This window comes from Sturnus vulgaris, chromosome 18 (assembly GCF_052056855.1).
Source record: "Sturnus vulgaris isolate bStuVul1 chromosome 18, bStuVul1.hap1, whole genome shotgun sequence".
Classification (NCBI taxonomy): Eukaryota; Metazoa; Chordata; class Aves; order Passeriformes; family Sturnidae; genus Sturnus; species Sturnus vulgaris.
Window position 1 is genome coordinate 2,169,643 of NC_142260.1, and position 11,159 is coordinate 2,180,801.

Here is an 11,159-nt window from a genome sequence, read left to right on the forward strand (position 1 = left end):
GACCAAAAGACCACGATGTGCTCAGGTGCAGAGGTTTCCACAGCACAGGCATGGCATCACTCACAAGTACCCCCTTGGCTTGGCTAGAACCTGCTGCTTTTAATGACACCCTGTACCAGAGCTGCAGGACACAGAGAAGCCTTGAACCCATTCAGCATCTCTGTGCCAGCTGTGATTTGGCAAGAGTTCAAAGCCTTTCCTCGTTTATCTGTTATTTAGACTGACGACTTCAACTCCTCACTGTCATCCTTTATATGAAGCTATTCCATAATTTGAATCTTTATTTCTACTTTTTCCAGTTCCACATAATTTCAAGGTGGGAAACAAGAGTCATGGCCAGTGTTCAACAGTATCAGATGCAGTATAGATTTATACAGTGGCACAGCAACACTTTTTCTTTGTTCTCTTTCTTAAATATTCTTTACATTTAATTTGGACATTACTGAGCACTGAACTTGTTTTCATAGAGCTATCAATAGGGTATTCATTGCTCTGAACTCATCCTGGTTATCAGGATGCCAACTGTGAAACTAAAAGGGAGAAAATTTTATTTTCTCCTAGCTTAGATTTTTAAATAAGTATTTATTTTAAATGTGAGGGCAGTTTTAGCTTTACTTTTCAGTCCTGTACTCTTTCATATTGTGATGTCTTGATGCAATATATTGATTGCTGCTCGTCATTCACTTTTTCACTCTACAATTAATTAGTAATATATGCAAAACGCTTCCTTTCTGGTGCGATGCCTTTATTATCTGAAAGAGAGCTATTTGATTTTGCCCTGTTTGTGGGGTCACCTTCTGAATCGACACATTACACCCTCAGTTCAAATACTTCGACGAGGAATAGGCTGAGATGAAATCACAAACACACCTCCAACCCTCTGGCTTCAGCCCTGCCTGTAGAGGTCTCGTCCTGAGCCTAAAGGGCAAGAAGGAGCATCCCGAAGGAAGTGAATGACTTCCTCCCACGGTAAGCATTTCCCCGTTCCAGGGATTATTCCTGCCTCCGGCATCCTCTGGTTGCTGCCCTGGGAATTCGGAGCAGCTGTGCTGCCTGCAGCCCTGATCCAGCAGGAACTCCGTCCCCTGCCACCCTTCCTGCTGCCACTGTGACCCCAACCCGTTCGCTTGAGAATGAATTTTTAATAGCTGGACATCTGGTGAGCTCGGCTTTGACTGAATTTTGTTCTGTCCACCTAATAAAGCGGGCGAGATTAACTGGGGGGAAAATCCTTAATAAACCTACAGCTTCCAAAAGTTCTTTTTTTTTTTATGCAGCTATTAGCAATATTCTCCACGAAGTTTTACACCCTTTTTGTGGGTAAAATCGCGGCTGCTGACATGACTCGCTGTACAAGTACAGAGCAATGGGGAGTGCTGGCTCCCTCAAAACACGGGTTTTTTAACGCGGGTTTCACCAAAAAGAGAGGAAATATCTGTGAGCTGTTCTGTCACCGTGGGCGGGGGGAATGGAGCTTTAGAGAGTCCCTTAGTGCTGCAGGAACTTATTGGGGAATGGCACTGGAGAATCTGCGGGAATGTTCACTTGGAGGCTCCGTCAGACCTGAAAGCTTCACGAAACGTTTACATATCCTGTTCCCACAGAGAAACGGTGAGGAAAAGAAGTAGTTTCCCAACCAAATAAACTTTTTTATTATTATTCATCAGAACGCTTACAAATAACAGAACAAATCAGGTCATAGAAAACCGGCACCCCTGGGAGGCACCGCGCAGGCCCATCCATGACTCGGGGCTCGGCCATCGATAACTCGGGGCTCGGCAATCGATGATTCGAGGCTCAGCCATCGATGACTCCGGGCTCGGCCATCGGTGACTCCGGGCTCGGCCATCGGTGACTCGGGGCTCAGCCATCGGTGACTCGGGGCTCGGCTAGCACTGCCTGCGCGCTCCCAGCCCGCAGCGCTCGCTGCCCCGCGCCGCCCGGAGCCGCCGCCGCCTCTGGGAAGCAGCAGGATGGTGAGGGGCGCCGGGCCGGGAGAGGGGACACGGGCCGGGACAGGGGACCCCCGCCGCCTGCCCAGCCGGCACGGGAGAGGCGGCAGAGCGGGCGGCAGGGAGCGGGCCCGTGAGTAAGCAGTTCCCGGGCCACGCGGGGCCGCGGGCGGGACTGGGCCTCGCTTTCGCCGTGAAAACGAATGGGAGCGGGGAGCGGGCCCTGCTTCGGCCTTGCCACAAAGACTGCCGATCCCTGTGGGGATCCATGTAAATATCTCTCCAGGGGTCTGTTAGGAGGAGACTGCGGGAGCTGGGCCTGTTCGGTGTGGAGGAGAGAAGGCTGAGGGGGATCATCAGTGATACAGAAATCCCAGAGGCGGGCTAAGAGCGTTGGTGCCCGACCCTTTTCAGTGGTGCCCAGGGACAGCACGAGGAGCAATGGCCATAAACTGGAACAAAAGAAGTTTCACCTCAACACGAGGAAAAACTTAGTTCCACTGAGGGTGTCAGAGCACTGGGAGAGCTGCCCAGGGAGATCCTGGAGTCTCCCTCTGTGCAGACATTTCAAACCCAGCTGATGTGTTCCTGTGCCACTGCTCCTGTGACCCTGCCTGGGCACAGGGGATTGGACTGGATGATCTCCAGAGGTCCCTTCCAACTAACAGTTTGGCAAAAGGAATTTAACAAAGTAAGAACTTACTCACAGAAAGGGTGTTTATTGGAATGGGCTGCCCGGGGAGGTGGTGGAGTCACCATCCCTGAAGGTGTTTAGGGAGGCTGGATGTGGCACTCAGTGCCATGGTCTAGTTTACAGGGTGGTGTTCAGTCATAGATTGGACTCGATGTATCAGAGATCTTGCCAACCTTATTGATTCTAGGATTCTGTAGTACTGGGATTCTGTGGAAACAACTAGGGCTTCTTTCTTTGTTGGCTTATTAGGGATACTAATGAGTTTTATTTTATTCATTCCAGTTTCGTAACCAGTATGACAATGATGTCACGGTTTGGAGCCCGCAGGTAAATCTTTATACACTTGCTCACTGAGGTTTTGCTTTTTGGGTTTTCTCTACCTCACAGCAGTGGTATTACAGTCACAAAGGTTGTGTTCAGATGCTTGAAGCTTCCTGCAGGCTGCTCCCCCCTCCCTTTGTAGGCTGTAGGTGTCCAGAAAGCCCTCAGCTCATCCCTATCTGCTGGTCCATGAACCTGAGTGGTGCTTAACTGGGCCTTGTCCCCTCCAGGTGCTTAAGGCAGTTTTTTTCTAAATGTACCTGTGAGGTACCAAAGAGATGCTGTCATCTCTGGATGGTTGGACTAGATGATCTGTAAAGGTTCCTTCCAACCCAAACCATTCCATGACTCTATGATCCATTTACAGAGCTACAATAAGTTGGTAAGTAAGGTACACAAAGCATGAAACAGTTTCAATCTCCACAATGTTAGGCCATTGCTAGATCTTTCTCTCTTCTGTCCAGTAGATAATATGGAAAAGGAACTATTTTGTTTATAATTGGGAGATTCAAGTGAGATTTCCGTTTGAATTTGAAATTTTAATACATCTGAATCAGTTTCGCACTCTGTATTGTTATTGAAAACATACATTGTGTGTTCTGAAACTTACACAGGTTGTGTTGAAAATAAATATTCTGGAATTCTAAAAGCCACCATCAGCTGAGGTGTTTAATATTGCCTCTTCTCTCCCTATGGATATTTTAAGACAGGATACTTACAGAAAACCAGAGCATGGAAAAAGACTAGTTTATATTCAGCAAAACTAGAGATTTATTTAAAATGCAAGTAACAATTTGTATTAGTATAAAGCTAATGTGTCACTAGTTTGTGGATTTGTATTGCTACTGAAATTCTTCATCATGTAGTACTATTGCATGTGAGATACATTTTCCATACAGTGCAACAGAAAATGTTCTGTCCTTTCCATTCTCCATGAAGACAACCTTGAATATTTCCCTTTTTGTTCCAGTCAATACCATGATAAGTGTAGGTACCTTTGAACTGGTTTCATCTCTTTTGATGATTGTGTTTCTCTGGCAGGTTCTGTATCACAAACTTTAATTTTTTAATCTTATCTGTTACTTTTAAAGTTACTTTAAAAACCATAATATTCTCTTGAGACTTTTAGCAGATATTGCAAAATCATCAACAGCACAAGTTTCTATGTTTTTCTTAAATTGCCTTGAAAATATTAATAGTGTTGTTTTTTTTCCTAAAAAAAGACGTTTAAAATTGCTACTGTGCTGCAATTGCTGCTCCATCCATTCTTGCAGGTTAGGCAGTGATATGATGCCATAATAGTTTTTTGCACTGTTAATACTGGAGCAAATCATACTTTACTGGGAGATGTCTTCAAAGGTGGTAGTAAAGAAAAGGAAATAGGAGATTTAAAAACTTTGAAGTGGTTTCACATTTTTACAGTCTCACTTGTTATTCCTGACAGTTGACAGATTTACATTGGACAGGTCACAGAGATTCAGTGCTGCTCTTGGGCAGGAAATATACTGTTATTGAAATTCCAGTTACAACAGGGGATGAAATTCCACATTACAGTCTTGCTAGTAGACTTAAATAAAGAACCTTATGTCAGAAATCCCAAACAACCTCTGGGAAGGTGGTATCCTGTAGATCATCCCTTGCACATTCACCGTGGCAGCTACTGCATTCCATTCCTTCCCAGCTGGTGGGATGCAGCTCCATGGTGCTCATGCTTGCAGGATAAGAGTGCCTGTGTTGGCTGTGTCTGACATGGGCTGGGAGTGCTGAAAATGGGAAAACCTCCGTGGTTCTGTTAAATGGACATTAAAGCTCCTGGTCACCTCTGCAGAACTTGCAGGGACTTCATTTTCTTTGAGACCTCTACTCCTGTTTCAGACTTGCCTGCAGTTGGCCAATAACTTGTTCAGAAGTTATTGGGGAATGGCTGGTGAGACACAACAATTGCATAAGACTCATTTCTTCAGCAAACCCAATTACAAGTTAAGTGTCCAACTTCAGCTGGAGGTTTTGTCTGTCTTTGAGTCACATACTGATTTAACCTGTTATGCTGTAAGTGTCCCCACTGGGCTGGGGAATCAAAGGTCTGAAAATGCAAACCCATTGGAAACTGATTGAGAGGATTGACTAGACAGTGATTGATGATCTTCAACTTGGTTTTGCAGGGCCGAATTCATCAAATAGAATATGCCATGGAAGCTGTGAAACAAGGCTCAGCTACTGTGGGGCTGAAGTCGAAAACACATGCTGTCCTGGTGGCTCTCAAGGTAACTTCTAAACTCTGGTCTCAGTGAGGACAGTAATGCTCATAGAAAAGTTTTGGTTTGGCAGATTAGTTTTGTGTGGTCTGTACTTAGACAAGAAATGTAAATGCAATTACAGATTCCCTTTGCTTGAGTACTGAAATATTTCCAGTACCTATGCAAAGCAGATCTTCACAAAATGGTGAAAGAAATGAGTGGAAATTTTTTTCCTTTAACGAATGTGTTCCTCTTTTTTTTTTCTACATTTGTTATTGAGCAGTAAATCTATTCCATTCTTTTCCCAAAACTTGAGTGAGTGTCTGTTCTTTCTTTTGTTCTGAGAGAACTGAAGTCGAATTAGGTTTTTCTTGTCTTCTGTTGCAAGTTTATAAATCTAATTTTTTTTTTACTGTTGCATGAACATACTCAGTTCTTGCTATAAATGTTAGCAGATTTCTCCACAGTGCTTGGCAGACTGTTCAGTTTGAGACATAGCTTTCTCCTTTTATGCATAGAGAGCACAGTCTGAGCTGGCAGCTCATCAGAAAAAAATCCTGTACGTTGACAACCATATTGGAATCTCAATTGCTGGACTTACTGCCGATGCAAGACTCTTGTGGTGAGTATCCTGCTTGTTGACAGTGCTGCAATAATGAGGGAAAGTTCATTCAGACTATTGCAAATGACATTTTCAGCTTGGCTAAGGATTAGTCTTGAGTTGCTGCTTTGTTGTATTATGCCAAAGACCTCAGCATGAAATTCTGGCAGGTTTTTAACTTGTTGGCAGAAATCTCATTTGTTTGGCCTAAAATTCTGCTCTTTGGTTTTGTTACAAGAAAACAGTCCTGTCTGGTTTCCTCAGTGTGATAGGGTTTCCAAGCAGTCTGAGAAACTCCATCACTTCTTTTCCTCGGGCAGCTGCTTCTGTGTACACACATTTGAGAAAGTTATTAAACACACACAGTGCTGTTTGTGTGGGCTCCAGGGGGGCCTTGCTTTTAGCAACTTTGATCAGAAGGGGTGGGAAGGATTTCTGAAATGAGTTTTAATTGCTGCAGTGTCACAAAGCCATTTAACCTTGCCATTTTTCCAGAGGATCCATCTGTTGCTTGTGTGAACTTCTACCTTCTTTGCATGTGTATAGCTGAAATACCCAGTTTATACTTTATCAAACCTGTGGTCAACTTTCTCAATAACAATGATAGGTCATGCAGAAATGAAATCATGGAAAGCCTTTGACCCTTTTTCTCAATGAGCAGAGCTGAAACAAAAATGCTTACCTTAACAGACAAGTCTTGAGACAAAACCTCATTGTGTCTTTGATCTATGCACTGATCTGAGTTTTTAATGTTTTTTTTTAATATTTTTTGCTCCCTAGCAATTTCATGCGTCAAGAGTGTTTGGATTCTAGATTTGTCTTTGATAGACCTCTTCCAGTTTCTCGCCTAGTGTCACTAATTGGAAGCAGTATCCTTTTTTTATACACTTGTTATACTTTCATAGCTTTTCTACTCCTTCATAAAATGACTTTCATCTATCACAAAAGTTGAAAAAGTTTATTGGACTGTTCTTTGTTCACATTGCTTGTGTGTACTTTTGGAGAACATCTGTGGTTACTGCACTGCAAAGAGAGAGAAAAAACAGCAACACACACGGAGCTCATTGGGGGAAAAAAGGCCAATTTATTGTACAGACAGCCCGGATTTAAAGTGTGTCAGTGCAGCCAGGACAGGACAGGAGCTCATGGGACAATTGGGAAAAACATCCTTGGGACAGCACCTCAGGATGTGTCCCACGGGAAAGACACCAGGGGTTAATGTTGGTGATGAATTCCACTCTGTTTGTCACCACGTTGTCACCCTGGGAGACTCCTCCCTAACTGAAGCTGCAGTCAGCTTGTCAGCCTGGGAATGGAGCTGAGAGTCAGGAGAAATCCAGGCCTGGAAAGAATTTCCAAGCTGTAATTCCCCAGCTCTCTAAATGTGTGTGTCCATAAACATCCCATAAGGATGCATTTTGGTCCATCTCTGCTTGATTTAGGAAAACTCTTGGGTAATTATCATATAATTTTGAGATTGTTTCCTTAGCTTTTTTAAGAAACCCAGATTCCAACTCAGCGTTATGGCAGGAGGCCCTATGGAGTAGGACTGCTCATCGCAGGCTATGATGTGAGTAAACTGCTCTGGCTGCTCCTGATCTGCAGGAAAATGTGCCTAGGGAAACTTGATGCAACAAACAGATCTTGAAAGGGAAAGATGGAAGAGGCAAACTCGTCAAAATTCTCTGAATAAGGCAATAGTTTTCTGTATCTTGCCCTAGAGCATAACTCAGATGTGTTAATTAATAGCTAATCCTACCTGCACTTACTGAGTATTTTTACTCAGTAATGAGTTTTGTTTATGTAAGCATTTTGCTGTTGGTTTTGCATGCTTACAAACTATTATTTTAAAGACTTCCAGTTAAAAAAAATGGATGTGGAAATCACCACTGGCTTCTCTCTCACTTGTTTAGCAACAGCATTTTTCTTAATGCAGCACACAGAGAATCTCTGTCCTCCAGACTGTTGACGTGAGAATGGTTGGAGGAAATTATTGCCTGAAATTTTGGATGGCATGGTTTAGTCTATAGCAAGTTTTTACTTTTTTGTAGATAAGACAGAATGTGTGTAAAATACCTGCTGCAAGCCATGAAGTAGGGAGCATACATAAGCACAGTGCAGTTTGTAGAACAAAGAAACACTTTTTTGTGCCAGCCATCCTGTCCCTTTAAAAGCTGCAGATGAACAAGGTGGAAAAAAAGAGGGTTTGGGGGATTTAAAAAAATTATTCTTGTGGGTTTTTAAGCAACAATTTTGAAGGAATTGCATAAGAACAGTGATATGATTAAAATACATATAAAATATGTTTCTGTGCACACATGTAGGTGTGATGTACCATGAAGCAAAACTCTTAGAAAATTTCATGCTCCAGCAGCAGCGTTGGTGTGAATTTATATATTTGTTTAACATTCTCTGGTTGTTTCCTTCTCTCTTTGTAGGACATGGGTCCTCACATCTTCCAGACTTGTCCCTCTGCAAACTATTTTGATTGCAAAGCAATGTCCATTGGTGCTCGTTCACAGTCAGCACGAACTTATTTGGAGAGGCACATGACTGAATTCACTGACTGTGAGTAATGGAACTCTCTCCACCCCTGGTATTCCTCAGTTCTGCTTATCTGCTGCTGCCACTCTATCCTTTTGCATTTAGTGAGATGAAGATAAATTTTGTGAACCAAATTTGGCAAAACTGTAAAGCTGCACAAAGACAAAATTACAGAGAATACGGTTGAGATTTTCAGGTCTTAACATGTGGATGTTTATTACATCTAATGGAAAGAGAAGCTGTGCTCAGAAAAGCTGTGAAAAATGTAAAAAGCCTCTCCCCTTTTTAACCCAGGGAAAGTGTAATTGTTTCTGTAGCAGAGCAGGGTTAGTATGTCAGGGCAAGTATTTAGGTGCTGCATTTAAAGTGCTGAATTTATTTTTTATGGGATGATGTTGAGCAACCATTCTATACCTGCCTGGGGGAAAAAAACTTGGATATCACTGAAGGCAAAGCAGGGTTCAAAAACAGATGCACTTGACCTCAAATACAAAGGGAAGGCTTTAATAACCAGCTCTGCTCAGAAAGGAGAGGAGCTCTGGCAGATAAGTTGACCAAGCTGATTTTGTAATTGTCAACTAGAATTAGGAAGAAAAGGAATGAGTGTCTAGAGTTAATACTATAAAGTTTGTCAATGTCTTTCTGCTTCCATTTTAAGGTAATCTAAATGAGCTAGTTAAACATGGACTGCGAGCCCTGAGAGAGACTCTTCCTGCTGAACAGGATCTGACCACCAAGGTAAGGACTGGGTTTGCTTTGCCCTTGTTACTTGAAAGTACTGTGACAAAATCAGTGGGAAGTGTGGCTTGCACTGAAGTTTGGAAGCTGAGTTCTGGTAGATAATATCATCTTCATTTCATGTCACCAGTTTACCTACTGTTCTGTGTTCATCTCACATTAAAGTTTCTTCACAGCAATGATGCTTTCACTAAATAAGACATTGTTGCCCTGGTGGCTTCACTCTACTTTAAGCTTTGATCAGTGTTTAAGATGCATTATATGCAGTTATAGAATCCCAGATTTGCATTGTAAGCACAGTCAGTAATTGACCTAGGCAGTGAGTGAAGGTAATCCACCAACAATTTATAGAGCATCACAAAGCTGCACAAACTTTTGACAATGATTTGAGGAACTGTTGAAGAAAATTCTAAGGATATCCAATGATCTACCATTTCCATGTTTTTTTATTCTTAGCTCAGCACGTTTTTTAGAAGTCTTAACTGAAAATCAAAATGAGATTAAAATAAGCATCTTTGAGAAATTACGTGTGTTATTAAAAGGAATACAAAATGAAAGAAATTGAAGCTCTTGAATGGCTTTACTTAGAAGATTATGAAACATGATGGCTTTTGTAAGTGAAAGCTGTAAAGCCAAAGTTAATTGCAGGAAAATGCTTCTCATTGCTTCCAACCCTTTGCTTGACAGAATGTTTCAATTGGAATTGTGGGCAAAGACATGGAGTTTACCATCTATGATGATGATGATGTAGCACCATTCCTAGAAGGTCTTGAGGAGAGACCACAGAGAAAGGTGAGTGATTCAGATATAAATAAATAGGCTTAGCTGAAAGACAATAATTAGATATGATGTATTATGTTTAAAATAAATGTAGCTCTACTACTGTAGCAGAGTTACAGGAAGGCGATTTTTAAAATACAAAGTTACTACATGAACACTATATAATCTTAACTGGTAACTCAGATGTTTATTAAATCAGTTTATGCTGGATTTATGCCAGGCTGTTCCAATGTCATCTTCTTTCCTCATCTCTGATCAAATACGAGTTTTCACTGTTTTACAACAGAAGTGGTTGCATATGTTTCTCATGGCCTTTACAAGACTCCATAGTCTCCTAATTACCAGCTGTGTTCTGCTTGTGCTTAATTTGGATAACAGTAATTTGGGAGCTGTTGGCTGACATGAGCTGCATTTACCACTTGTGGTGCTCCAATGGGGTTAAAGCTGATTTGTCAAGTGTTGTCTTCTGGCTTCCTAAAATATTTCTTTTTTCTCTCTCCAAGCCGGTTCCACCTGTTGAAGAAACCGTGGAGAAGGCAGAGGAGCCAATGGAGCACTAGTTGGTGGATGAGTTCCTCTGTTAATGTATCATTATCTAGGAACATTTATCCATTTGCTGGTAACTTTATCCTCACCTATATGTGTTTTCTGATGCTACATTCTGAGGATTGCCTGTAAAGAAAGAAACCAACAAACCTATGCTTAAAAGATAGACAGGAGGACATCTCTGGGTGTAACTGCTTGGACAAGAAAGGTGTAATCATTTTCTAAATAGTACATGATAACTGTTTTATAAAGAAAAGACACTGTCTTTAACTCATAAGGACAAGTGGAAATAAATCACTTTCTCTGACTCTGCTGTGAGTTTCTTTTTTTTTGGTCTGAAATGACAGCTATTCACAAATACCAGTGTCATATCAAGGTGCAATTGTGTGCTTGACCATTTGTCAGAGTGAGTGTTTGCTTACTGTAATAGGACTGAGAGGATCTTAAAATGTCTGTGAAACCATAAAATAGTCATGGAACAAACAGGGAGCAGCATTTCCCTGTGTCACCTTGTCCCAGCTGAAAAGGCATTTGTGGTTATGAGCCTGAAGAAGCACGAAGCTGACAAACAGCTTGTGGTCAGGTCTTTTGGGGGGATTTATTTTGCTTTTAGAATTGTCAGTGTTTCTTTAGAGCCATCAGCCAGCCTTGGGGCAGAGCAGGGCTTTTAGCTCATTGAGAGCTGAACTGGGGTAACAAAAAACCACCAGATTTTCCCATGGCAGGTTTCCTGAGCTGAACTGTGG

The 11,159-nt window shown here is 42.1% G+C and overlaps 1 protein-coding gene across 2 annotated transcripts; it reads left to right on the plus strand.

The window, feature by feature from the left end:
• Positions 1 to 1,785: 1,785 nt before the first annotated feature.
• Positions 1,786 to 10,720, plus strand: PSMA1 (proteasome 20S subunit alpha 1). 2 transcript variants are annotated; one of them, XM_014876370.2, is made up of 10 exons: positions 1,786 to 1,976; positions 2,929 to 2,973; positions 5,130 to 5,231; positions 5,723 to 5,826; positions 6,586 to 6,674; positions 7,305 to 7,375; positions 8,244 to 8,373; positions 9,008 to 9,087; positions 9,775 to 9,879; positions 10,371 to 10,720. In XM_014876370.2, the coding sequence occupies exons 1-10, from the start codon at positions 1,974 to 1,976 to the stop codon at positions 10,425 to 10,427; spliced, it is 786 nt and encodes a 261-aa protein (XP_014731856.1). In that variant the 5' UTR covers positions 1,786 to 1,973; the 3' UTR covers positions 10,428 to 10,720. The 2 variants fall into 2 exon arrangements, with proteins under 2 accessions (XP_014731856.1, XP_088031802.1); XM_088175676.1 differs by lacking the exon at positions 1,786 to 1,976 and adding an exon at positions 2,575 to 2,643.
• The last annotated feature ends 439 nt before the right edge of the window (positions 10,721 to 11,159 follow it).

Excerpts from the sequence above, each read along its gene's own strand:
- PSMA1 (XM_088175676.1), top strand. The coding sequence starts at position 2,590 with ATGATCTCCAGAGGTCCCTTCCAACTAACAGTTTGGCAAAAGGAATTT. Across the intron at positions 2,644-2,928 it reads GGCAAAAGGAATTTAACAAA|TTTCGTAACCAGTATGACAA; the intron begins GTAAGAACTTAC and ends TATTCATTCCAG. Across the intron at positions 6,675-7,304 it reads AGTGTCACTAATTGGAAGCA|AAACCCAGATTCCAACTCAG; the intron begins GTATCCTTTTTT and ends AGCTTTTTTAAG.